Source organism: Anolis sagrei, chromosome 11, assembly GCF_037176765.1.
Source record: "Anolis sagrei isolate rAnoSag1 chromosome 11, rAnoSag1.mat, whole genome shotgun sequence".
In the NCBI taxonomy this organism is placed as follows: domain Eukaryota; kingdom Metazoa; phylum Chordata; class Lepidosauria; order Squamata; family Dactyloidae; genus Anolis; species Anolis sagrei.
In genome coordinates this window covers 11723531-11751216 of record NC_090031.1, presented here as the reverse complement: position 1 = coordinate 11751216, position 27686 = coordinate 11723531, and the positions used below count along the sequence as shown (strand labels likewise).

Sequence of the window (27686 nt, the reverse complement as noted above, 5' to 3'; positions counted from 1 at the left end):
TGACAGCAAAGAAATATATAATATACAGTGGTAGCATCCCACTGTCCTGTCTTGTGTGTGTGTTGTCCCTCATCTTATTGTAGGGAGCCTGTGGGAAGTCCTCCCTCCCAGTAATGGGCTGAATAGGATGCTTTTTTAACCCCTTTGCTGACATCTAGGCTCAGTCTGGTGATCTGGAAACTAAAGTAATGAGAAAGTGCTGGTTTCTAATATATGTAATGTCTTTATGCTTGTGGGTAAACAGTATTTCTTGCTGTTTCTTTGTCAGTGTTGATGTGGTGTGTCTGCTTTGCCTACTCTGGAACGTGCAACATATCATCGTCCTTTAGGGGTCCCTTTCAAATCTTTGATACTGCACCTATCATATACATATGTGTGTGTGTGAATGGTTGGATGGGCCTTTGTCAGGAAGACTTTGATTATGTTTTCTTACCCTGGTGAAGGGAGTTGGACTGGATGGCCTTAAGGCAGCATTTCTCAATCTGGGAAGTCAAGACCTCGGGTGGGGGGGGGGGGGGGTCACCAGGGGGTGTCAGAAGGGTCACCAAAGACCACCAGAAAACACAGAATTTTCTGGGTTGTTGTAGATTTTTTAGGGCTGTATGGCCATGGTCTAGAGGCATTCTCTCCTGACGTTTCACCTGCATCTATGGCAAGCATCCTCAGAGGTAGTGAGGTCTGTTGGAACTAGGAAAACTAGGAACTAGGTCTGTTGGAACTCGCCATAGCAGAGCACCTGATGAAGCAGCATTTTATTTGAGAACACAGAAATGCTGGACCACTCTCACAACCACCATGTCAGACTACACAGAGAAGCCATTGAAATACACAAGCATGTGGACAATTTCAACAGAAAGGAAGAAACCATGAAAATGAACAAAATCTGGCTATCAGTATTAAAAAACTCTAAAACTGCAACAGCACAACAACACAGAGGAAGCAGGCAGGGACATCTAATTACCTCTCAACAAAAGTTTGCTCCAGGCACAGTCAGCTCATTGTATGCTAATCAAGATGGTCAGTTGAAACATTCACACCTAGCTCCAGCAGACAAGAGTCCTTTGTCTCATCCTGGTCATTCCACAGATATATAAACCCTTTTTCCTTGTTCCAACAGACCTCACTACCTCTGAGGATGCTTGCCATAGATGCAGGCGAAACCTCAGGAGAGAATGCCTCTAGACCATGGCCATACAGCCCGACAAAACCTAAAACAACCCAGTGATTCCGGCCATGAAAGCCTTCGACAATACAGAATTTTCTGTTGGTCATAGGATTCTGTGTGGGATGTTTGGCCCAATCCCATCGTTGGTAAGGTTAGGAATGCTCTTTGATTATAGGTGAACTATAAATCCCAGCAACTACAAATCCCAAATGGCAAGGTCTATTTCACCCAAACTCCATCGGTGTTCACATGTAGGCATATTGAGTATTCCTGTCAAGTTTGGTCCAAATCCATCATTGAGTCCACAGTGATCTCTGGATGTAGGTGAACTACAGCTCCAAAACCGAAGGTCAATACCCACCAAACCCTTCTAGTGTTTTTTATTGCTCAGGGGAGTCCTGTGTGCCAAGCTGGTTCAATTCCATCGTTGGTGGAGTTCAGAATGTTCTTTGATCGTACATGAACTATAAATCCCAGCAACGACAACTCCCAAATGACAAAATCATAATTTTTTGAATGATGGTCACTCCTTGTGTAGCGAGACATTGTCTTGCCAAATCTGGTGTGATTTCGTTCATTGGTTCTTTTGTTTTTAAGATACTCATTATGCACAGAGCATTTTTATATATATAGATGAGAAGTGTATTCAGCAATATTACTTCAATGTTTCTCTTCTTGCAGAGATGTCAGGAACGGGGTCCGACATTTCCTTGGTGCACTGGAAGCAGCAGTGGCTGGAGAACGGCACCCTGTATTTCCATGTTTCGATGAGCAGCGCCGAGCAGCTTTCTCGGGCTACGCCGCCGACTCTGCAGGAACCTTCCGAGATTGTGGAAGAGCAGATGCACATTCTTCACATCTCCGTCATGGTGAGTGACATCCCTATTCCTCTTCCTGCTCTGGGTATTGGCACTCCAAGCGCCGCCTCAAAGGCATCCCTTTTCTCTCCCCTTTCCCCGCTTCTAGTTGGTCTCTTTCTGCAGAAGATATTTCTCATCCCTGGGATGTGTGTATATCAGAGTGTGCACTCTGTCACTCTTTAAAACCTAACATCTGAATGTTGTGTAGCCAAATTCTCTTTCAAATTGCCAAGAGCAGCAAAGTGTGCCCTGGAGGAGTTTGGATCTCTTCTCTCGAGGGCAAGAACACTAGATGACAAATGGGACAACTCCAGCATACCTTTTGTCTCTTTTTCCTCCGGGTATATGAATCGAAGGCTTCAGTGTTGTCAACGGGGCTCTTGTCTCATATGATACTCGCTCAAATAAAGACAAGGCGATGGGACAACGGATGTCGCGGTGCCTTTTAAAGTTTGTGCATGCCCGTCAAGCAGGTGTCAGTCGATTCTTCCTCTGAAAAACATGTCCGTTGGTACAGCATCGTACAAACCGAAGCCTTCTACCTTGGAGGCTTTCATCATTATGTCTTTTCAAAAGCCTCTCCTTACTATTGTGCAGACTTTGGGAGGTTATGCAGAGAGGCTTTCAAAACCAGCCTTCTTTAGAAAGTAGGCAACAGGGGCAGGATGTGAAGCGATGCCTGCCCTCTTTTCACCTTCGTAAGAAACTCATAATGAGTAGCTTTGGCCCTTTCCAAGCAGCAGTGAACAATTTCCGCATTCACTCTGACTGTAAATTGCTGCTGCTCTGCTGTCACAGCTACTGCAGTCCGTATTTGAGAACTGTTATTCCTTTTTTACTTCATTTCTCTCCTGAGTATTTGTGTTGTATTGGGCGTAAAGTTGAGCAGAAAGTTCTCCTTGGAAGGTTTTCATTTTGGAGATGCTGTCAAGTAAGAGTTGCCTCTATTTTATCCAGCAACATGTTTTGCTTTCTGAATTTGGGAAAGTTACTTCTTTGGGCAACCACGGAGAAGGCCCTCTCTCATTTCCACCAGTTGTGCTGAAGCATGCTAAGCAAAGGGCTTTGAATGAAATTAACAACAAAAGAGAAACATACCCTTTCTCCGACTTAAAAAGAGCAATACAGAAGAAAATGTTTTTAAGAAACAAGATGTGACATGTAGAGGTCGGAAGTTGTATTGTGGTTAAGTTCAAAGGTTGTTTTTTGAAGCGCAGAGTCTGCAGGTACAAGAAGGTACTTTCCATCAAAAGGTCAAGGGAGGGGGCTGGAAAGAGAGTACTTTCCATGACAAAAAAATGTTCTTGTTTACTTGGGGTTATATATTGGTGGTAAAAAGCCAAGAAGAGGCAGCAGTCACTTGAAGGGTAGCATCTGCGCATGCTACCAGGCTATCCGTCTTCTTCATGAAGAAATTAAATTAAACCTTGGTTTTTTATCTCTTTACGTGTTCCCGTGACTGCATGGACCTAAGAAGACCCAATTTAAGGTCTCTAACAGTGCTTGAGACGGGGGTGGGACTAAGAGCAGGGCCTCTTCCGCTGATCACAGTGCCCAAGTAGGGATATAGGAGGAGATATGATCAGTCAAATAGCTTGTACCTGAGCTGTTTAGGGCTTTAAAGGTAATAGCTAGCACTTTGTATTTAGCCTGGAAGCAGACCGGCAGCCAATGGAGCTGCCGTAATATCAGAATTGTCATCTCACGATAAGGTACTTCAGTTAGTAATCTGGCTGCCAATTTCTGAACAATCTTCAAAGCCAGTCCCATGTAGAGAGTGTTGCAGTAGTCTAGATGGGATGTAACAAAGGCATGGATTACTATGGTTAGATCTTGCATCTTGAGTTATGGCTGCAGCTGGCAGACACCTGGGGTTCCTGCAATGAGTCCAGGAGCACCCCCAAACTGGGAACCTGTGACTTTAGGGGGAGCGTGACCCTATCCAACACAGGCTGTTATTTCACACCCTGATCTGTCTTCCAGCTGACTAGGAATAGCTCTGTCTTGCCTGGATTTAATTTCAGCTTATTAGCCCTCATCCAGACCATCACTGATGACAGGCACTGGTTTAGGGGCAGGGTGACATCCTTGCCATTCGGTGGAAAGGAGTGATAGGGTTAGGTGTCATCGACATAAATTTGACACCAAGCTCCAAAACTCCAGATAATCTCTCCCAGCAGTTTCATGTCAATTCTAAACAGCATGGGGGAGAGAATGGGACCCTGAGGGACCCCACAGGACACCTGCCAGGGAGTCGAACAGGACTCCCCAGCTCCACCTTCTAAGTCCAACCTCCAGGAAAGCAGTGCCCCCAAGTCCTATCCCGGAGAGATGACTCAGAAGGATTCCATGGTCAATGCTATCGAAAGCTGCTGAGAGACCCAGGAGAACCAGTAAGGACACGTTTCTCCTATCTAGCTCTCTTCGTAGATCATCCACCAAGGTGACCAATGCCATCTCTGTCCCACAGCCTTGTCTGAAACCAGACTTGTGCTACAAATAAATGTGGAACATTCCCAAGCTCTGATGAAGCTGCCATTCTCCTTGAAATTGCATCTATAGCCAGTGGGTTTAGTTTTTAAAAACCCAACCAGACTCCAGAATATGACAGAATGTAAGACGGCTGCCTTTGGCAAAGGCATTCTGTCCAACGCTTTCTGCCCAGATTATTAGTACCTTGATCTGAGATTGTTCACAGGCTCTTGTCAAATATCCTTCAGGCAATAGCACTAAATCTCCACTTTTTGCTTGTGTGTTTGTTTGCCCTAGGAGATGTTTTCTGTGGATCAGTTGCTCGAATGTTTCCAACTCATTAATTGTAGTTGGAACACAATTGCTGAGTGTTGACGCTGCCTCTGTGCTGCAGACCTTTCCCTGATGTCTTAAAAGTCTGTTATGTTGTTGTTCATTCGTTCAGTCGTCTCCGACTCTTCGTGACCTCATGGACCAGCCCACGCCAGAGCTCCCGGTCGGCCGTCACCACCCCCAGCTCCTTCAAGGTCAGTCCAGTCACTTCAAGGATGCCATCCATCCATCTTGCCCTTGGTCGGCCCCTCTTCCTTTTACCTTCCACCTTTCCCAGCATAATTGTCTTCTCCAGGCTTTGCTGTCTGTCATAACCCTATTTAAATTTCAATAAGAAATTTTAGTCACTATAATTTGACATGTTGAGAGAGAATAGTAGAGGTGGACTTTCATAGAATCATAGAACCATAGAATCAAAGAGTTGGAAGAGACCTCATGGACCATTGAGTCCAACCCCCTGCCAAGAAGCAGGAATATTGCATTCAAATCACCCCTGACAGATGGTCATCCAGCCTCTGTTTAAAAGCTTCCAAAGAAGGAACCTCCACCACACTCCGGGGCAGAGAGTTCCACTGCTGAACAGCTCTCACAGTCAGGAAGTTCTTCCTCAAGTTCAATGGAATCTCCTCTCTTGTAGTTTGAAGCCATTGTTCCGCGTCCTAGTCTCCAAGGAAGCAGAACTAGGACGCGGAACAATGGCTTCAAACTACAAGAGAGATGTAAAAAATAGATCTAAAGTGTTGCAGTCTTGCCTTGAGAGCACCTTTTCACCCAGCACCACACCAGAGTCCAGTTAACTACATCAGTTTATTTACAAAAGCGTATATAAAAAGGAAAAGGAGCATTTCCCAAAAAGCAGAAGAAAGATGTTATAAATAGCAGTAGTCCATATTACCTAGATATGTGATCCCTCATAGTCCAAGGATGATGGTCCTCCAAGTGCAGTGTTTTGGTGGCTATACAAAGTTTGGTAGTCCAAAATAGCAAGGTACACGGAATCCAAGAAGTCAAGATCATAGGCATAAATCCAAAAGCATGAAAACAGGAACTTTTCCAAGGCAAAGAGTCTTACAGGATCATAGGCAAACACGGGAGACTTGATTCATGAGCTTGAGAACTAAAACAGGAACTTGAATCTATGGCAACATTGTCTGCTCTGGAGACACCAAGTAAAAATCACTTACCTGGATCCGGCGCAGTCTGGCTTTAGGCCGGGATATGGGCCCGAGACAGCCTTGGTCACCTTAGTGGATGATCTTCGCCGGGAACTGGACAGGGGGAATGTGTCCTTGTTGGTTCTGCTGGACCTCTCAACAGCCTTCGATATCGTCGACCACGGTATCCTTCTGGGACACCTCACAGGAATAGGTCTCGGGGGTACTGCGTTGCAGTGGCTCCAGTCCTTCCTCGACGGTCGCTCTCAGAAGGTGTCATTAGGGGACTCCTGCTCGACCCTGCGGCCATTGTACTGTGGGGTCCCGCAGGGCTCAGTACTGTCCCCTATGTTGTTCAATATATACATGAAGCCGTTGGGAGAGATCATCCGGAGTTTCGGGGTGCGGTGTCATCTGTACGCAGATGATGTCCAACTCTGTTACTCCTTCCCACCTGCTACTAAGGAGGCTGTTCAAGTCCTGAACCGGTGCTTGGCCGCTGTAACGGACTGGATGAGGGACAACAGATTGAAACTAACTCCAGACAAGACAGAAGTACTCCTGGTCAGTCGAAAGGCCAAACAGGGCATAGGGTTACAGCCTGTGCTTGACGGGGTCACACTCCCCCTGAAGGCGCAGGTTCGCAGTCTGGGAGTGACCCTGGACTCATTGCTGAGCCTGGAACCCCAGGTCTTGGCGGTGGTCAGGGGAGCTTTTGCACAATTAAAACTTGTGCACCAGCTGTGCCCGTACCTTGGGAAGTCTGACTTGGCCACGGTGGTCCACGCTCTGGTTACATCCTGTATAGACTACTGCAACACTCTCTACGTGGGGTTGCCTCTGAAGACTGCCTGGAAGCTACAACTAGTCCAACGAGTGGCAGCCAGATTACTAACGGGAGCGGGGTACAGGGAGCATACTACTCCTCTGTTGTGCCAGCTCCACTGGCTGCCAATTAGCTTCCGAGCACAATTCAAAGTGATTGTGTTGACTATAAATCCCTAAACGGCTCTGGCCCAGTTTACCTGTCCGAACGGACTCTCCCCTATGAACCATCAAGATTGTTAAGATCTTCTGGAGGGGCCCTGCTCTCGGTCCCACCGTCTTTGCAATCGCGTTTGGTGGGGACGAGGGACAGGGCCTTTTCGGTGGTGGCCCCTCGGCTTTGGAACTCCCTCCCGATGGAGAGTAGATCTGCCTCTTCTCTCCTGACATTTAGAAAGCAGGTAAAAACATGGCTTTGGGATACTGCATTTGCAGAATGATGACTGAGTCAATAACTGCTGAACTTTCTGGCGGATGGCGATGAATTTGTGATTCTTTTGGACAAACTGATTTTTGCTGTAATTTGCATGAATAGTATGCAGTGTATTTTAATGTATTTTATATTGATGACCTATAATGTTTTTCTTATTGTATTGAATTTTATATTGTTAGCCGGCCTGAGTCCCTCCCCGGAGGTATAAAAACTCTAAATAAATAAATAAATAAACATCACTTAATTTAAGTTCAGGCCCAACCAAGAAAACATGAGGTCATGTTTTTACACCTTGATCTCAGGGTTTTTCCGAATGCCTAATTAATCTATTCTTAATTCCCTCTGAGTGGAGACCTAATCTGATATCATGGGGAAACTCCCCATCTTCTGTTGAAGGTTGATTCCCAAGAGAAATTGACTTTTCCCCAGTTGTCAAGGAACGAACATTAGAATCCCAAGCATCCTGTCTGAACTGCAACTGCTGGACCTTCTCTCTGATCTAAAGCCTGCAATTAACTCGGTTCACACACAGTCTCCTCAGTGGGAAGCCCATCATCCCCCTCGTCTTCTGAGAAATCCCCAGAATCTTCCTGCTGAGCCCCAACATAAATTTTCATGGAAACTGGTTGGGACCCTTAATGTTTGCCTCCTATGTGGTCACCATTTTATGAAAATTACACTTTTTGAAAAGTGTTCCAGTGTAGCTAGGAGTGCGGATTCTTTTTTTTGAGTTTTACTTTTGTCTTTGGGGCTGAACTAGTTTTAGAGCAGAGGGACCCATGCTGGGTGTGGTTGAAGCCCAACAGCGAGTAAACATGCAAGTCCAAGTGTCTAGTTGGCACCAAGGAGCAAAACCATCCATCATTTTTACATATTGCAACAAGAATGATCTTTTAAAGCCTAAATATCAAGTGTGTTGATGGCCAAGAACCATCATTGATCTATATTGATTTGGGGAGAATGTCTGCTATCTGTCTTTCATCATAGTTTGCATGTGATTTGAGAAGAATGATGAACAGAAAGGTTCACTATGTTTTTGCGTGTGTGTGTTTTAAACAATGTTGTTGACTTAGGTTTTATGGCAGAAAAAATGTGTTTCCTTTCCAATACCAGTGTGGGAGTAATTAATATTGTACATCTTTACATATAGCAAAAGCCTACATGTGAATATTACAATCTCAATACTTATTTATTTATTTATTTATTTAATTATCATGTAAGGGGCAACCAGACCATTGTATTACATTTCTAATAGAACAAAACAAACAAACAGGTTAAAAAAAACCCACAAAGTTTGCAAACTTGGTAGTTGATTAAATGTCCTTTCACCAGTATCTGGCCACTTGGAGTGCCTCTGGTGTTGCCACAAGAAGGTCCTCCATGGTGCATGTAGCAGGGCTCAGGTTGCATTGCAGCAGGTGGTCTTCTCCACACTCGCATGTTGTGGACTCCACTTTGTAGCCCCATTTCTTGAGGTTGGCTCTGCATCTCGTGGTGCCAGAGTGCAGTCTGTTCAGCGTCTTCCAAGTCGCCCAGTCTTCTGTGTGCCCAGGGGGGAGTCTCTCATTTGGTATCAGCCATTGGTTGAGGTTCTGGGTTTGAGCCTGCCACTTTTGGACTCTCGCTTGCTGAGGTGTTCCAGTGATTGTCTCTGTAGATCTTAGAAAACTATTTCTTGATTTAAGTCGTTGACATGCTGGCTGATACCCAAACAAGGGATGAGCTGGAGATGTCTCTGCCTTGGTCCTTTCACTATTGGCTGCTACTTCCCGGCGGATGTCAGGGTGTAGGGCGCAGACACCCCATGATAATGCGGCATGTCTCATTAAGAGCCACAACCACTGTTTTAGTGTGGTGAGATGAGTTCCACACTGGGCATGCGTACTCAGCAGCAGTAGCATAGCGCAAGGGCAGATGTCTTCACTGTGTCTGGCTGTGATCCCCAGGTTGTGCCAGTCAGCTTCCGTATGATATTGTTTCTAGCACCCACTTTTTGCTTGATATTCAGGCAGTGCTTCTTGGAGGTCAGAGCACGGTCCAGAGTGACTCCCAGGTATTTGGGTGCGCTGCAATGCTCCAATGGGATTCCTTCCCAGGTAATCCTCAGAGTCTCAATATTATTGGATGGCATAGAAGATTTGGGATGGACAGGAGAGTGAAAGCAAACGTTCAGAATAGCACAGTGTGATTGATAAAACCTTTTTTTTAAAAAAAAAAAAACCATTCTGTTGTACTCTAGGCCTGGAAACACCTATGACCACAGCACCACACAAGAGTCCCGAATATAAGAAAACAGTTTATTGTAAAAACTGTATATTGTAAAAAAAAGTATATGAAAAAAATCAGGAATAAAGAAAGAAGATATATAATCCAAAAAAGATTTAGCAATAGGTGATAACCAAACTGGAATCTAAATGTCTCATACAGATCCAAAGGTCACAAAGTCCAGGGATAGCCAGAAATCACAAGAACAAAAATCACAAGAACAGCTTAAGTCCATAAGCAAAAGATACACTTAGTAAAATTTGAGCAGGAATACAAAAACAAGAACATAGCAAACTTCCAGGATACTGCATCCAAAACCAAAGCTTGACTTGAAAGAAGAACAGAGAATGCAGGTCTAGCTTCTCACTCAAATGCTACATTGCCTGAACTAATCCTTAGGTGACAAACACCTTTTTATTTAATAGACACCCATGAAAGCGTTCCATTTCCCATGAATTTTCTCCACAACTTTCCATGTAATCGCTCTGACCTACGATGCTCTGCTCTGAACTATAAACAGAGACTTTGTTGATCTCTGTAGCTCCCGGTGTTTTTCCTTGGAAGCCTTCCATATCATTTAGCTCTTCACCTGACTCCTTATCTAATGTTGCAGTTTCTGGCTCCTCTGGCTGACCTTTAAGACCTACTTCCTATTTCCAAATATAGGAAATGTGAAATAGCAGTAATCCAAAAATTACACAGTACATAAAGTCAAGAGAACCAAAATCCACAGTGGTTATTCCAACATGGATCCATAAACCAGAAAAAAGGATCTAAGCCAAACCCTTACAGAAAGAAAGATATGAACCAAAACAGGAAACTTGAATCATGAACTTGAGAGCAGAGACATGAAAAGGATCACTGGGTTGTTGTAGGTTTTTTCGGGCTATATGACCATGTTCTAGAGGCATTTCTCCTGACGTTTCACCTGCATCTATGGCAAGCATCCTCAGAGGTAGTAAGGATCCTTTAGCAAAGTTGTCTCCTCAAACAGCTTGAAGTTCAAACCACCTAAGTTAAGCTCATCCAGGTGCCCATGGGATCATGCCGAATACCCTGTGCCTTCAAGGTCTTATCTCGGATTCTCTGGAAATATCCCTTTTGTCTATTTCTCACTCCTTCCCTTCTCAGATCTAATCTAGTATCCCGAAAAATCTCCTCTTCAGCCCAAGGCCATTTCACAAGGGAACTTTCAGTTTATGTTGCTAGGGAACAAGCATTGGCATCCAAAACATTGACCTCCTCTACCTGCAAGCCATTCTGATCACTCCCAGACTCTTCACCTCGAAACCCATCAATCCCCTCATTCTCTGAAACCTCAGAAAAATCCTCAGCTCCTTGCTGAGCTACAACAATTGCCTACTGTAAATGCATTGGTGCGGCTGTACAAGGAGCTCCAACTCTATTTGTTTTGTTTTAAATGTTTGCTTGCAGGCCAAGGTTTCAGGCTTCCTCTGGTTGCAGTCATAGGGCAAGTCACCTGTCCATCATCATTAAGGTTTGGTTCCGTACCTTGCTCAGGGCAGTTGGGAAGGGAGGGGAGCCATTTTTAGTTAGTCTCAGTAAGCTAATGTACAGGGCGTGTACAAGCTTCTCCTGTACAAAAGCTTCAACCCTCAAGACTTTCCGTGGGAGAACAGTCTGAAGAGAATCAAGACTTTCCAGGGGAGAACAGTCTTAAGAGTCTCCAAAGATTTCCAGGGAAACAGCCCTAAAGACCAAAGAACTCCAGCTGGAGAATCTACTAGCCTTACTGGTAGGTCCACTCGGTGTTCGAAACGCAATTCGACCCGGTAGCGGAGCCCACATCAGTAAGAATTAGATTACAGTCAGCCTGGGAGAAGTTTAAAAGGGGATTTTCCTTTAAACTAAAGAATCAGTTATTGAAGACAATTGCCTGTCCTTCGTGGACAAGATTAAGAAGCCACCAGTTGCATAAAAGCCTGGAATCATTTGTTTAACTTTCTGAAGACAAGAGACGTTTCTGTTTGATTGTTCATTAATAAAGGACTTTGTTATACTTCACAAGCCATCTAAAGACCATTTGTGGTGGAAAATCCTTGAGAACTTCTCTTTGGGGCCCCCTGGCTTCCCACTGGGCTCAAGTTGCACGTCCTATTTTAAAGGCAATTCTTTACAGGCCCAGTGCGTGACAGAACATTAGGCTTTGCTGGTGTGGGGCCCCAACACCCGATTCCAATTTGCGTTATGGCTGCCACGAGAGGTCCTTACCAGGCCAAAGTCTCTGTGTAGATTTCCAAGAGGAAAGAAGTTCTTTGTTTCCCAGCGAAGGCTGGCTGAAAAAAAAGCCTTATTGAAGACAATTGCCTGTCCTTCGTGGACAAGATTAGGAAGCCACCAGATGCATAAAACCCTTGAATCATTTGATTAACTTTCTGAAGACAAGAGAAGTTTCTGTTTTATTGTTCATTAATAAAGGACTTTGTTATACTTCACAAGCCATCTAAAGACCATTTGTGGTGGAAAACCTCCGAGAACTTCTCTTCGGGGGGCCCTGACTTCCCGCTGGGCTCAAGTCGTATGTCCTATTTCAAGACAATTATTTACAGGCCCAGCGCACAACAGAACAGTAAAGTATGAACACAATTTCATTTACTAGCCTTACTGGTAGGTCCACTCGGCGTTCGAGATGCAATTCGACCTGGTAGCGGAGCCCACATCAGTAAGAATTAGATTACACTCAGCCTGGGAGAAGTTTAAAAGGGGATTTTCCTTTAAAGTAAAGAATCAGTAATTGAAGATAATTGCCTGTCCTTCGTGGACAAGATTAGGAAGCCACCAGTTGCATAAAAGCCTGGAATCATTTGTTTAACTTTCTGAAGACAAGAGAAGTTTCTGTTTGATTGTTCATTAATAAAGGACTTTGTTATACTTCACAAGCCATCTAAAGACCATTTGTGGTGGAAAATCCTTGAGAACTTCTCTTTGGGGCCCCCTGGCTTCCCACTGGGCTCAAGTTGCACGTCCTATTTTAAAGGCAATTCTTTACAGGCCCAGCGCGTGACAGAACATTAGGCTTTGCTGGTGTGGGGCCCCTACACCCGGTTCCAATTTGCATTATGGCTGCCACGAGAGGTCCTTACCAGGCCAAAGTCTCTGTGTAGATTTCCAGAGGAAAGAAGTTCTTTGTTTCCCAGAGAAGTTTCTGTTTGATTGTTCATTAATAAAGGACTTTGTTATACTTCACAAGCTATCTAAAGACTAGGGCTGGGCGGTTTCGTTCGTTAATTTCGTAATTCGTTATTGATTCGTATTTAAATTAGCTTACGATCCGATATTGAGCCATGCAGGAGCAACTAAAAATCAAAACAAATTTTTCAATTTATTTTGTAATTGTTTCGTAATTGGTTTGAAATCGTTTCGAAATCGTTTCAAAATCGGTTCGAAATTGTTTCGTTGTTATTTCCCTATGTCTGGTGCAAGTTTTATAGTTGTTGTTTGTTTTATCAGTGATAAAAAAATAAATTATCACACCAACAGTCAACAACAGAGGGAGAGGGAAGCTTCAGAAGTTCCCCCTGTCCCATTTGGAGGTTTTTTTAGCGTATTGCGCAATCGCGTCCGCCATTAACGAATCAATTCGAAATTTACGAAATTTCATAAATAATGAAATTTTTTAAAAGAAAAATTCGGAATTCTTTTAAAAAACGAAACGCAATGGACCCCCTAAAAACGAAACGAGTTTAGAAACAAATTTTTCCGTTGTTACCCAGGCCTACTAAAGACCATTTGTGGTGGGAAACCTCTGAGAACTTCTCTTCGGGGGGCCCTGACTTCCCACTGGGCTCAAGTCATATGTCCTATTTTAAGACAATTATTTACAGGCCCAGCGCGCGACAGAACAGTAAAGTATGAGCACAATTTCATTTGATCGTGAAGTATGACCCAATTTTACTTCATCAGGACAGGTTTCTAGTTTTTGTAGGACATCTCTGTCTCTGGGTAAGTAAGTGGTTGTTTAAGTCTTGCCTTCTTGAAGGTCTCAGCAGAACAACTGACATTGCTTTTGTTAGTGAAGGCAGCTTTATAATTCAGCCAGAAGGAAAGTTTGACTTTTAATAGAGTCCTGGAAACAAGTTTGGGTTGGAAGACCAAGGGGATCGGAACGACTCTTCCCATCATGGCCACCTGGTTTGACAGAACCTGTAGGGAACACTTTAAGAAAGTCTAAGCTCACGGTTTCTCAAAATCAAACCAACTGAAAGGAAGCCCTTAGCAAGGATTTATAATGACCGGGAACGATAATTAAGCGGGGGAATAGTCGGAGCAGAGGGAAGGATGCATCACACGTTTTGTTTAATTCAGCATTTTTACACGGGAAGAATAATTAGTGGTTTTAAATGTTTTGACACAAGCAGCCCAAATAATCATAATAAATCATATCAGGCATATGCCCGGAACCTTGAAGTGACAGATGACAAACACAGCGATGACAGGTTGCTCTATCATGCAAGGGGAATCATTGAGTTAATAGAAGAATTATGGTTTCGGAAACCCTCTCCACTCCGATTGTGGGGAAACATTCCAATTTATCAAAGCCAAATGAACATTAATTGCAGCAGCCTGCTAAATTTTTTCGAGCCGCTGTGACCTTCATTGAATTTTAATCCCAAACAGATAAGATTTACTTCCACACACAAGAGGAAACAACACAATTAAAACTCAAATGACGGCAAAGATTATGGGGCTGCGGGAAGAGGGGGGGCTTGCAGATGACAGCCAGCATAATGATAAAAATATTGATTCCTTTGTACTTGACATTGCAGGAATAAATAAAATTCAGCCGGCGCATATTTTGGCTGCATTTCCTTTTGTTCCTTCTCTCAAGCAGAAAACACATTTCAGATGCTCGAGATGAAAAGAGAAGGGGGCATTGACAGTAATAGAGACGGAACTCCCTTTAAATGTAGTAATTAATGTTATGTCTCATTGGGGGGAGATTAGAAGGGGGAAAAACACCAGCCGAGAAGAAACAAAGCGAGCATTAATTCCGTGATTAAAAAATGCTCCTGAACAAGAGAAGCGTCATATGGAGCAGAACCTGGCTCTAAGGAGCAACAGAAATTGAAATTTTTGCCTTTCAAAATGGGGAGGGATGACATTCATAGTGGACCAGTGAATATTTAAAGTTGTAGAGAGGCACATCCAAATCTACAAAGGTTTAAAAACTTACCGTTTCACCTAAAATAAGACAAATAAGCCATAGCAGGATTTGTAAGTATTTGCACAATGTAAGCCATATCCTGAAAATAAAACACGGTGATAGTAGCCGCTATGTAGCGTGCAAGGTCAGCTCCCCTTGTCAGGTCCTGGTCATTCTGTGCATTCTTCAAGCTGAAGAATAGAGAGAGACATAGAAAGTCAAAGACTCAGTGAAGAGAGGAGCAGATGCTCTGCTTTAGGTATTGTGTGTCCTCAGGGGAAAGAAGTAAAACTGTGGCTGCCATTTTACTCAGCACTGTGGGTCTCTCTCCCCCAACACCAACCAGCAATACTCTGTTGATCTCTCTCACCCCACACAAACACCAGGAGATGCTCTGCTTTAGATATTATGTGTCCTCAGGGGAAAGAAGTAAAGCTGTGACTGCCATTTTACTCAGCACTGTGGGTCTCTCTCCCCCAACACCAACCAGCAACACTCTGTGGGTCTCTCTTACCCCACACAAACACCAGTAAAGCTGCTGCTCCCCAGCACTAACCAGCAAGTCTGTGGGTCTCTCTCACCCCACACAAACACCAGGAGATGCTCTGCTTTAGATATTATGTGTCCTCAGGGGAAAGAAGTAAAGCTGTGGCTGCCATTTTACTCAGCACTGTGGGTCTCTCTCCACCAGAACCAACCAGCAATAGCCTGTAGGTCTCTCTCACCCCCCACAAACACCGGTAAAGCTGCTGCTTCCTAGCACTAACCAGCAAGTCTGTGGGTCTCTCTCACCCCACACAAACACCAGGAGATGCTCTGCTTCAGATATTATGTGTCCTCAGGGGAAAGAAGTAAAGCTGTGACTGCCATTTTACTCAGCACTGTGGGTCTCTCTCCACCAGAACAAACCAGGAATACCCTGTAGGTCTCTCTCACCCCCCACAAATACCAGTAAAGCTGTTGCTCCCCAGCACTAACCAGCAAATCTGAGGTTATCTCTCACCCCACACAAATAGCAGGGGATGCTCTGCTTTAGGTATTGTGTGTCCTCAGGAGGGAAAAGTAAAGTTGTGGCTGCCATTTGACTCAGCACTATGTGTCTCTCTTTCCCAGCACCAACCAGCAACACTCTGTGTGTCTCTCTCATCCCACACAAACACCAGAGGATGCTCTGCTTTAGGTATTGTGTGTCTTCAGGGGAAAGAAGTAAAGCTGTGGCTGCCACTTTACTCAGCAATTGTGGGTCTCTCTCCCCCAGCATCAACCAGCAACACTCTGCAGGTCTCTCTCACCCTCGCACCCCCCCCCCACAAACACCAGAGGATGCTGCTCCCCAGCACTAACTGGCAAGTCTGTGGGTCTCTCTCGCCCACACAAACAGCAGGGGATGCTCTGCTTTAGGCATTGTGTGTCCTCAGGGGAAAGAAGTAAAGCTGTGGCTGCCATTTTACTCAGCACTGTGGGTCTCTCTCTCCCAGCACCAAGCAGCAACACTCTGTGGTCTCTCTTACCCCCCCCCCCCCCCCAACACCAGTAAAGCTGCTGCACCCCAGCACTAACCAGCAAGTCTGTGGGTCTCTCTCACCCACCCAAATACTGCTTTAGGTATTGTGTGTCCTCAGGGGAAAGAAGTAAAGCTGGGTCTCTCTCCCCCAGTGATGTAAAATGCGTGCAGATCCCAGTAAGGTGGCCTTCTGCAGCTGGCAGATGGTAATTTTATCAGTGCCGATTGTGTTTGAGTACAGGCCAAGGTCTTTAGGCACTGCACCCAGTGTGCCGATCACCACTGGGATCACCTTTACTGGCTTGTGCCAGAGTCGTCGTCGTCGTCCTCCTCCTCCTCCTCCTCCTCCTCTTCTTCTTCTATTGTGTCCTTGTCCCCAGGGCAGCAGAAAATAAGCCTTCTCCCTCCTCACTATGACTTCTCACCGCTTAATCAATGGCCCCCTTGATTTCTCCTCTCAGCCTTTTCTACAGGCTAAACATGACTAGCTCTTTAAGCCGCTCCTCATAGGACCTGGATAATTTTAGTCACTTTCCTCTGGACTCATTCCAGCTTGTCAACATCTCCCTTCAATTGTGGTGCCATAATTTGGCACACTGTGATTCCAGGTGTGGTCTGACCAAGTCAGAATAGAGGAAGAGCATGACTTCCCTGGATCTAGGCACTAGACTCCTACTGATGCTGGCCAAAATCCCATTGGCTTCTTTAGCTGCCGCATCACAATGTTGGCTCGTGTTCACCTTTCTCCCCACAAGGACTCCAAGATCACATGTCCTGCTGTCAAGCCAGGCATCATTCCCCCTCACTCCCAATTCTGTATCTTCGCATTTCCTTTTTTCTGCCGAAGTGGAACATCTTGCATTTGTCCCTGTTGAACTTTGGTTAGTTTTGTCCAATCATCTCTCTAATTTGTTAAGATCATTCTGAATTCTGCTCCTGCCTTCTGGAGAACATTACCCATCAGGAAGATGAGGGCCCTTTAGGTTCATAGCTTGGACGTTTTGATTGAGCATCAATCCATCTTAAATCCAATTTACAGGCAGGGAGCCACCCTTTCCCCTCCTATTCCTAGTCCTTTCCTACCTCTGGCCAACTCTGCAACTTCTGCTCTGCCATTGTCACTCTTCCTACTGGTCCAGGCCATGTCAAGGTACCCCGTCATCCCTCAGCGGCCTCATGTTGCGTCCCCAGTTTCTTCCTGTCATAAGGATGGGGTCGGGGAGTTCAAATCATTAATTTCTTCCAGGGAATAAGGCTGACAGGCAGATATGAATGATGACGGATTTTAGGAGAGGCCAGGCAAAACCTGCCACTTAATCATGCAGAGAATGTCTCTTTGGGGCACTAATACAGGCCAAGTGCTTTCCGACCGATTGCACCTCTGTTCCATCTAAAGGCTGCAAATTGCTGATGTGCATCTGCTGCGCTTCAGGACGGAGGGCATGCCAAGGAGGGCAGTCAGCTCCCTTTTGCTGAGAATCTGCCTCTTCTCCCCAACCAAGGATGCATCTACACCAGTGTTTCTCAACCTTCCTAATGCCGCGACCCCTTAAGACATTTCCTCATGTTGTGTTGACCCCCAACCATAACATTATTTTGCTACTTCATAACTGTAATTTTGCTCCTGTTATTAATTGTAATGCAATTATCTGATAAGCAGGATGAATTTCCATCCACTGGACCAAATTTGGCACAAATACCTGATATGCCCAAATTTGAATAGTGATGGGGTTTGGGGGGGGGGGGGTGGTGGTGTTGATTGATTTTGTCATTTGGGAGTTGTAGTTGCTGGGATTTATAGTTCACCTAGAATCAAAGAGCATTCTGAACTCCAGCAACCAAACTTGGCACACAAAACTACCATGGCCAACAGAAAACACTGGAAGGGTTTAGTGGGCATTGACCTTGAGTTTGGAGTTGCAGTTCACCTACATTCAGAAGCACTGTGGACTCAAACAATGATGACTCAGGGCCAAACTTGACATGAATACTCAATATGCCCAAATGTGAACACTGGTGGAGTTTGGGGGAAATAGACCTTGACATTTGGGAGTTGTAGTTGCTGGGAGTTATAGTGCACCTACACTCAAAGAGCATTCTGAACCCCACCAACAATCGAACTGGACCAAACTTCCCACACAGAACCCCCATGAACAACAGAAAATACTGTGTTTTCTCATAGTCTTTGGCGACCTCTCTGACACTCCCAGGTGACCCCCGCAGGGCTCCCGACCCCCAGGTTGAGAACCACTGATCTACACTGTAGAACTAATGCAGTTTGACATCACTTTCACTGCTCCGTTCTATGCAATCCCAAGAGTTGTAGTTTGGTGAAGCGCTTTTTTGTTTTTGGCAGAGAAGGCTAAAGACTAAAACTACAACTCCCCGGATTCCATAGAATGGAACCATGGCAGTCAAAGTGGTGTCAAACTGCATTCATTGTACAGTGTAGGTGCACCATAGGTTGGGGGGGGGGGGGGACGGGACGGGGACTGGTACATTCCCTGCAAAATAGAGCTGATAATGATCTTGGCTTGCTCTCTGTCACAAAAAGGTGTCAAGCTGCATGAATTCTACAATGTAGCTCCAACTGTAAATCTAAGTTCACTTATTATTATTATTATTATTATTATTATTATTTATACCCCACTTTTTCTCTCTACAAGGAGACTCAAAGCAGCTTCATCATGAACTCCCTGAAAATAATAATAATAATAATAATAATAATAATACTTTATATTCCGTCCTTCTCCCCAAGTGGACTTAGAGCGGATTACAGCATATTAACCAGTGGCCCCCAGTGGCGCAGTGGGTAAAACCCCTGTGCCGGCAGGACTGAAGACCGACAGGTCGCAGGTTCGAATCCAGGGAGAGGTGGATGAGCTCCCTCTATCAGCTCCAGCTCCTCATGCGGGGACATGAGAGAAGCCTCCCACAAGGATGATAAAAACATCAAATCATCCAGGCGTCCCCTGGGCAACGTCCTTGCAGACGGCCAATTCTCTCACACCAGGAGTCACTCCGGACATGACAAAAAAAAGTGGTTCCCAACCTTTTTTTGACCAGGGACCACTTAACCAGTGACCACTTTGACCAGGGATCTCTCTCCAACATTAATACCAAAAGGGTTCAGAATCAATTCTTGGACAACTTTAGTTATGGTTTGAGGTACTGATTCAGAAAATCGTATTGGATAGACCACATCAGCTCTAGTTTTTGATACAGAACATATGCCATACAATAGTCATCATCTGCTCGCCCACATAGAATCATAGAATCAAAGAGTTGGAAGAGACCTCATGGGCCATCCAGTCCAACCCCCTGCCAAGAAGCAGGAATATTGCATTCAAATCGCTCCTGACAGATGGCCATCCAGCCCCTGTTTAAAAGCTTCCAAAGAAGGAGCCTCCACCACACTCCGGGGCAGAGAGTTCCACTGCTGAACGGCTCTCACAGTCAGGAAGTTCTTCCTCATGTTCAGATGGAATCTCCTCTCTTGTAGTTTGAAGCCATTGTTCCATTGCGTCCTAGTCTCCAAGGAAGCAGAAAACAAGCTTGCTCCCTCCTCCCTGTGGCTTCCTCTCACATATTTATACATAACTATCATATCTCCTCTCAGCCTTCTCTTCTTCAGGCTAAACATGCCCAGCTCCTTAGGCCGCTCCTCATAGGGCTTGTTCTCCAGACGCTTGATCATTTTAGTCGCCCTCCTCTGGACACATTCCAGCTTGTCAATATCTCTCTTGAATTGCGGTGCCCAGAACTGGACACAATATTCCAGGTGTGGTCTAACCAGAGCAGAATAGAGGGGTAGCATGACTTCCCTAGATCTAGACACTATGCTCCTATTAATGCAGGCCAAAATCCCATTTAATAAGCCTCGGCATTATGGGAGGTTTTCACGAGACCAGTTGCTCTTGTTGCAACGGTGTAATGATGATGAGGCCGCAGACCATATTTTAGTTCTTGCAGACCACTGGTGGTCCACGGACCACATGTTGGGAACCACTGATAAAAACAGACAGAAGAAAACATTCAGTGCCATGTTACACTGAAATACAACGAAACACAAATAATACAGACGAAGGCTTCTCCTTTCATTTCTGGCTCTTGAGGTGGTGCTCATCTCTGATACTGGGGTAGGTGTTCTTTTACGTTTCCAAACTGAGGAGCCTGCATTATCCATAGACACTTCATGGTTGTGTGGCCAGCATGACTGCATAGAACGTCTTTCGGAATTCCCATCGAGACGGTGCCTATTGATGAAATGAGATGATAGTGATTAGTTATTGTAATAAGTGTTTATTAATTGTGTGCTGCGCGGGATTGTTAACTGTTTTATATCTGACATTGAATTTCTGCTGTTTTTTGTTGGTTGTGAACCGCTGTGAGTCGCCTTCGGGCTGAGAACAGCGGTATATAAGTAAAGTATTCAAACTACAAGAGAGGAGATTCCATCTGAACATTAGGAAGAACTTCCTGACTGTGAGAGCCGTTCAGCAGTGGAACTCTCTGCCCCGTAGTGTGGTGGAGGCTCCTTCTTTGGAAGCTTTTAAGCAGAGGCTGGATGGCCATTTGGCAGGAGTGATTTGAATGCAATATTCCTGCTTCTTGGCAGGGGGTTGGACTGGATGGCCCATGAGGTCTCTTCCAACTCTTTGATTCTATGATTCTAAATAATAAATAAATAAATAAATAAATATTGATCTCATATTTGCATGTTTTCGAACTGCTAGGTTGGCAGGAGCTAGGGCTAGCAGTGGGTGCTCACCCCAACCTGCGGATTTGAACTGCCAACCTTCACATCAACAGTTCAGCAGCACAAGAGTTTAACCCATTGTGGCACCACAGCCCCATTAAGATGAGATAATACCATGTGGGGAGAGAAGAAAAGGAAGGAAACATGCTTCTTTGCGTATTAAAATAAACCTCCCAGAACGTACCAAAACTCGTTCAGCAGGAAATAATAGGCTTCCTTCATATCACCGGTGTGCTAGCATCTATTTTACTTACTTTTGTGAGAAGCAAAGCTGGATGATTGATTTCTTGATGTATCTGTGCAGCTTCTGCAACATTTGACATAACAAGCTTGCAAAAGTTTGCCTTTGAAACAAAACATGGAGAGAAGTCCACACCAAACAATTTAAAAGCAATTTAAAAATAATTTTTAAGAAACACTTTCCGGCAGCCAGAGAAACAGGAATAGTAATTACCAGGTAGAAAAGCCTCACATAAATAAATATGTTTTCCAGGAGGTAACTTCAGCCTGGCACTGTTTAAAACACACACACACACACACATACATATTCTCCCTGCTGTTAAGACTCCATTATTTTAGGTTGTTCTATATTCTCTCAGAGCCCCCGGTGGCGCAGTGGGTTAAAGCACTGAGCTGCTGAGCTTGTTGATCGAAAGGTCGCAGGTTCGATTCTGGGGAGCGGCGTGAGCTTCCGCTGTCAGCCCTAGCTTCTGCCAACCTAGCAGTTCGAAAACATGCAAATGTGAGTAGATCAATAGGTACCGCTCTGGCAGGAAGGTAACGGCGCTCCATGCAGTCATGCCGGCCACATGACCTTGGAGGTGTCTACGGACAACACAGGCTCTTCGGCTTAGAAATGGAGATGAGCACCACACCCCAGAGTCAGACATGACTCGACTTAATGTCAGGGGACTACCTTTACCTACCTTATATTCTCTTGACTTCAAGACTTATGGCCTCCCTTCTCTGAACCCCTTCCATCTTGTCCATATCCTTCTTGAACTGAGATGCCCAGAACTGGACACAGGGTTATTATTCCAGTTATATTGATTTATTTATCATGTCATCAGCAACCATACCATTGTATTACAATTCTAACAGAACAAAACAAACACACAGATTAAAAAAAAAACACAGAGATTTTGCAAACTTGGTAGTTGGCTAAATGTCCTTGTGGGGTTGCCACAAGAAGGTCCTCCATCGTGCATGTGGCAGGGCTCAGGTTGCATTGCAGCAGGTGGTCAGTGGTTTGCTCTTCTCCACACTCGCATGTCGTGGATTCCACTTTGTAGCCCCATTTCTTAAGATTGGCTCTGCATCTCGGGGTGCCAGAGCGCAGTCTGTTCAGCGCCTTCCAAGTCGCCCAGTCTTCTGTGTGCCCAGGGGGGAGTCCCTCATCTGGTATCACCCATGGATTGAGGTGCTGGGTTTGGGCCTGCCACTTTTGGACTCTCACTTGCTGGGGTGTTCCAGCGAGTGTCTCTGTAGATCTAAGAAAACTATGTCTTGATTTAAGTCATTGACGTGTTGGCTGATACCCAAACAGGGGATGAGCTGGAGATGTCTCTGCCTTGGTCCTTTCACTATTGGCTGCTACTTCCTGGCGGATGTCAGGTGGTGCAATACCGGCTAAGCAGTGTAATTTCTCCAGTGGTGTGGGGTGCAGACACCCTGTGATAATGCGGCATGTCTCATTAAGAGCCACATCTACTGTTTTAGCGTGGTGAGATGTGTTCCACACTGGGAATGTGTACTCAGCAGCAGAGTAGCATAGCGCAAGGGCAGATGTCTTCACTGTATCTGGTTGTGATCCCCAGGTTGTGCCAGTCAGCTTTCGTATGATATTGTTTCTAGCACCCACTTTATGCTTGATATTCAGTCAGTGCTTCTTGTAGGTCAGAGCATGGCCCAAAGTGACTCCCAGGTATTTGGGTGCGCTGCAATGCTCCAGTGGGATTCCTTCCCAGATAATCCTCAGAGCTCGGGATGCTTGTCTGTTCTTAAGGTGAAAGGCACATGTCTGTGTTTTAGATGGATTAGGGATCAGTTGGTTTTCCCTGTAATAGGCAGTAAGAGCACCTAGAGCTTCGGAGAGCTTCTGTTCAACCCATCTCAAAGTTGAGATCTGACCAAAGCAAAATAGACTGGGACTATGACTTCCCTCGCTCTAGATTCCTTTTGATGCAGCCTAGAATCACACTGGCTGTTGCACTCTAGGACTGGAACCCCCTTTCACTCAACACCACACCAGAATCCAGTAATCCAATAAAAGAATGTTGATTAAAGAAAGGATACAAAAGGGAAGCAGCGAAATACAACACAGTCAGTAAAGATATAAAATGTAATGCTCAAAAGAAGCCATAGTTCAGTAGCAGTAGTCCTAAAATGCCAGGTTAGAACACAAAACCAAGGAAACTAGAATCACAGAATTAATCCAAAGGTACATCCATGAACATGAAAACAGGAACTTCTCAAAGGTAAAATCTCCAATGAAATACAGGCATAAGCAGGAAAATGAAAAGGGAATCTTGACAAATCATGAACCAAGAACTTGGAATCATAAACAGGAGACCAATCACCTTTAGCAGCGTTGTCTGATTCAAAGGCCTGAAAAAAAATCCCACTTAATTTAAGAATTTCAAGACACTCATGACATCATGCCTCACACACCTGGACTTCAGGGACTTCTCTTGAATCCTCTGAGAATATCTAGTTTGCACTTTCACCTACCCTTAGTGAAGACCAAACACCACTGTTCTTCCTTCTGAGGGCCCTTCTTTGCAAATACACTTTTCTATTTCCTATCTCACCCAGGGTTTTAACATTTTTAACATTATCTTGCACATGTGGCCCACCCTTTGTGATTTATTTTTGTGCCATCGCGCCTGGGGGCTATAACTCTTAATGAGAGAGGCATGGACGTGGCATCTTTCCCCAGGGGATTGCTTCTTGCCCTCCTATAGGAAACTGGAACTCCCAAAGACCAAAACACAACAGATAATTTGAAATTATATTTATTGTTCACAATGAGATATCTTTCTCAGGCATACGCTTGATGTTTCAACAGGGAAAAAGGAAATATACTTTACAATCTCTGAAGTCCAAGGAGTTTGCAGCTGAGAATCTTTTCCTGTTTCCTCTTTCCTCAATGGCTGTGAAATAAATACAACCCCAGTCCAATGGCCTATGTTGAAGGGACAAGACCTTCCTCTGGTGCCAAAAGAACCGGTTTGAAGGTGCTTGGGTCTCCTCAATGTTGTCCAGGACGATCTGGACATAAAGCATGAGTCCCAAGGGTAAAAAGCCTTAGAATTGGTGCTGAGAGGTAATTTAAGCAGGGGCTTTTAGAGCCAAGTCTCTTACTCACGTCCATCCGATAGAAACTCTGATGGCAGAATGAAAAAAGGGAAGCACTCCATTCCTCCAGGAAGAGGTGGGGCCAAACAATTGAGCTGAAAAAGCAATTCAACTGGTGCAAACAACATTGATTGACAGCTATAAATAACCAATCAATCCAACGATACATAAGCAGGGTAAAAAGGCAGGATTAAGCATGATACAACAGTTTAAATCTTGCAACTAACAGTTCTACACATAAGTGGCGCCACTCGCGCCGTCACAATTTTATTATGTTATTCTGCAATGCCTATTTTATTTTGTTACATTATGGACTTTGTTATGTTTAATCTTCTGTTGTTTTATATCTTATTTCGTTGTACAATTTTTGGGTTTGACCTCATGTTCCCCACCCCGAGTCCCCATTGGGGAGATGGTAGCGGAGTATAAGTAAAGTTTATTATTATTATTAATTATTATTTGCTGGCTTTTCACACCCTGTGCTCTCAGGTCTAATCTATTTTCCCTTGAAAACTCATCTTCCCATATTCTTTTTGTGAGGGAACTGGTACTTTCATTTCCCCCTTTTGAGTGGGAATGAGCTGAAGAATCCAAAACATCAGTGTCGTCTGCCTGAAATTTCCTCCGAGCACTCACAGACTCTTCACGTTGAAACTCATCATCCCCTTCAATCTCTGAACATTGAGAAAAATCCTCTGATGCTTGCTAGACAACAACGTTGGCTTTTTTAGCTGCCACAAAACACTGTTGGCTTATGTTCAGCTTGTGATCTACTAAGACAGTGGTTTTCAACCTTCCAAATACTGTGACCCCTTAATACAGTTCCTCATGTTGTGGTGACCCCCAACCATAAAATTATTTCCGTTGATACTTCATAACTAATTTTGCTACTGTTATGAATTGCAATGGCAATATCTGATATACAGGATGGATTCTCATTCACTGGACCAAATTTGGCACAAATACCTAATACTCCCAAATTTGAATACTGCTGGGGTTGGGAGTGGCGTTGATTTTGTCATTTGGGAGTTGTAGTTGCTGGGATTTGTAATTCACCTACAATCAAAGAGCATTCTGAACTCCAACAATGGAATCGAACCAAACTTGGCACACAGAACTCTTGCATGACCAACAGAAAATACTGAAAGGGTTTGGTGGGCATTGACCTTGAGTTTGATGGAACTGAACCGGACTTGGCACACAGAACTCCCATGACCAACAGAAAATACTGGAATGGTGTAGTGGGCATTGACCTTGAGTTTTGGAGTTGTAGTTCACCTACATCCAGAGAGAACTATGGACTCAAACCATGATGGATCTGGACCAAACTTGGCACGGATACTCAATATGCCCAAATGTGAACAGTGGTGGAGTTTGGGCAAAACAGACCTTGACATTTGGGAGTTGTAGTTGCTGGGATTTATAGTTCAACAATCAAAGAGCATTCTGACCCCGCCAGTGATAGAATTGGGTCAAACTTCCCACACAGAACCCCCATGACCAACAGAAAGTACTGTGTTTTCATATGGCCTTTGGCGACCCCCGACACCCCCTTTGTGACCCCTCCAGGGGTCCCGACCCCCAGGTTGAGAAACACTGTACTAAGATTCATTACACATGGTTGGTTTTATAGGCGGATCTGTGTGGATGCAGAGATCCAACTATATGTACACTACAGATTAGTTCCCATTAGCCTTTTCCCAACATCTGCCAGTAATAGTGCTCCGTCTCTAACTTGAATCGATTAGCAGAGGTTTTTAGGTTTATTACAAAGGAAATAATAGGAGAATCTAAACTGAATGGTTTGCAATCGCAGTATGAACACAGAGAGCTCAACTCCTCCTTTATTACAAAAGCTCAGCAAAGTGCAATAGTGAAGAATCTCCTTTCCTCTTGGTGTAAAAAGCAGTAAATCATCATATTGATGTGAAGAAGATAGTGTAAGGGGGGGGGGGATGTGATGGGGAACAATTGTAAGTAGCTGGATCTTGCCAAGGACAGCCAAGGAAGAGTCAATGTGAGATAACGCAAAGATTTATGGCAGCAGACACTCCGACAGACAAAAGGGATAGAACAAAATAAAACTTTTTAGAGTCTTTCTGAATGGGTATGGGTAGGATATAAGTCACCGCACTGCAGGCTGAGAAAAGGACCACAGAGAATGGAAAGGATGTTCGTCTGCATTCCTTTATTGTTCTGAAAAGGGGAAACTTCTTGAAGATTTTGTTCAAACTAAAAGACCAAGGGCAGAAGAAGGAGCATTCATTTCTAAGGTCTGATGGGTCAAAGGCAAGTGTTTTTTGCTTTGTAGAGTTGTGCATGGAATTCGTTTCTCCCATTTCCTTCGTTTCTTTCGGTACTTTGGGAGCACAAAATGGGAAGCCCCCTCCCGGCACAAAAACGAGCTCGACACAAAAGCAAGCTGGAGCCGATCCCGTCTCCAAGCCTGCTTTTCAGCATCACAGTTTAATCTTTTTTTATTAATCCCCCAGCAAACAAAAGTAAAGCATTAGGCCTGGGTAACAACAGAAAAAATTGTTTCTAATATCGTTTCGTTTTTAGGGTGCCTCAGCGTTTTGTATTTAAAAATATATCCGAAATTTTCCATAAAAAAAGTTTGGTATTTACGAAATTTCGTTAATATTTACAAAACGTTTTGTAAAGATGGCGCCCGCGGTTGCGCATGCGCAAATCATCAACGAAATTTTTTTCCAACATTTTTTCAATATTTTTTAATTTAATTATTAATTTTTTTTAATAATAAAAAAATATTTGGCAGAAAATGCTTGCCAAAAAGAGCCACAGGGCAAACAGACTGAGCCTCCCCGCTGCGCCCAGCTCCGTCCCACCCTCCTGAGTCCTGCGGGCTCTCTCTCTCTCTCTTTCTCTCTCCACCAAGAGGAGGGAAAGGAGAAGAAAGAAAAGAGGAAGGGAAAGGAGGGAAGGCAGGCACTCACTCTGGCGGGCCCTCAAGCGCTGCCGCCGAGTTGGGCCCGGCTCCTCCGAAGCACACCCACCGCAAAGGTGAGGAAGGAGGGACGGGGCCGCCTTCCCGCTGAGGGTCGCTCGCCCTCTCGCTCGCTTGCTCAGCCGGCGCCTTCCCCGCCCTCTCCTCCTCCTCCTCTTCTTCTTTCAGGCTCTGACTGGCTAAGGAGAGGAGAGAGAGGAGAGCTCCCAGCAAGCATCTTATGTATTTCCGAAATGGACGGAAATACAAAAATATTTGGCGCATGCTGTTTCGATTTTGAAAATACACTTCTGGGTTTGAAAAAAAGTTTGATATCGTTTCGTATATGGGAAATTAACGGGGGGAAAACGATATACAAAATTAACGAATGAAACCGCCCAGCCCTATAAAGCATCATTCCCTGAAAACTACTTTTCTCTTCCAGGAG

General features: G+C 44.6%; 1 protein-coding gene across 2 annotated transcripts in view; it reads left to right on the top strand.

Annotated features, from left to right (window-relative positions):
* ASTN2 (astrotactin 2) overlaps window positions 1-27686 on the top strand; it is a 796374-nt gene that overhangs the window by 227821 nt on the left and 540867 nt on the right. For both annotated transcript variants that reach the window (XM_067471887.1, XM_067471888.1), the window contains exon 2: window positions 1847-2034. In XM_067471887.1, the coding sequence (XP_067327988.1) occupies window positions 1847-2034 (188 nt within the window). The remainder of the gene's footprint in view (window positions 1-1846; window positions 2035-27686) is intronic.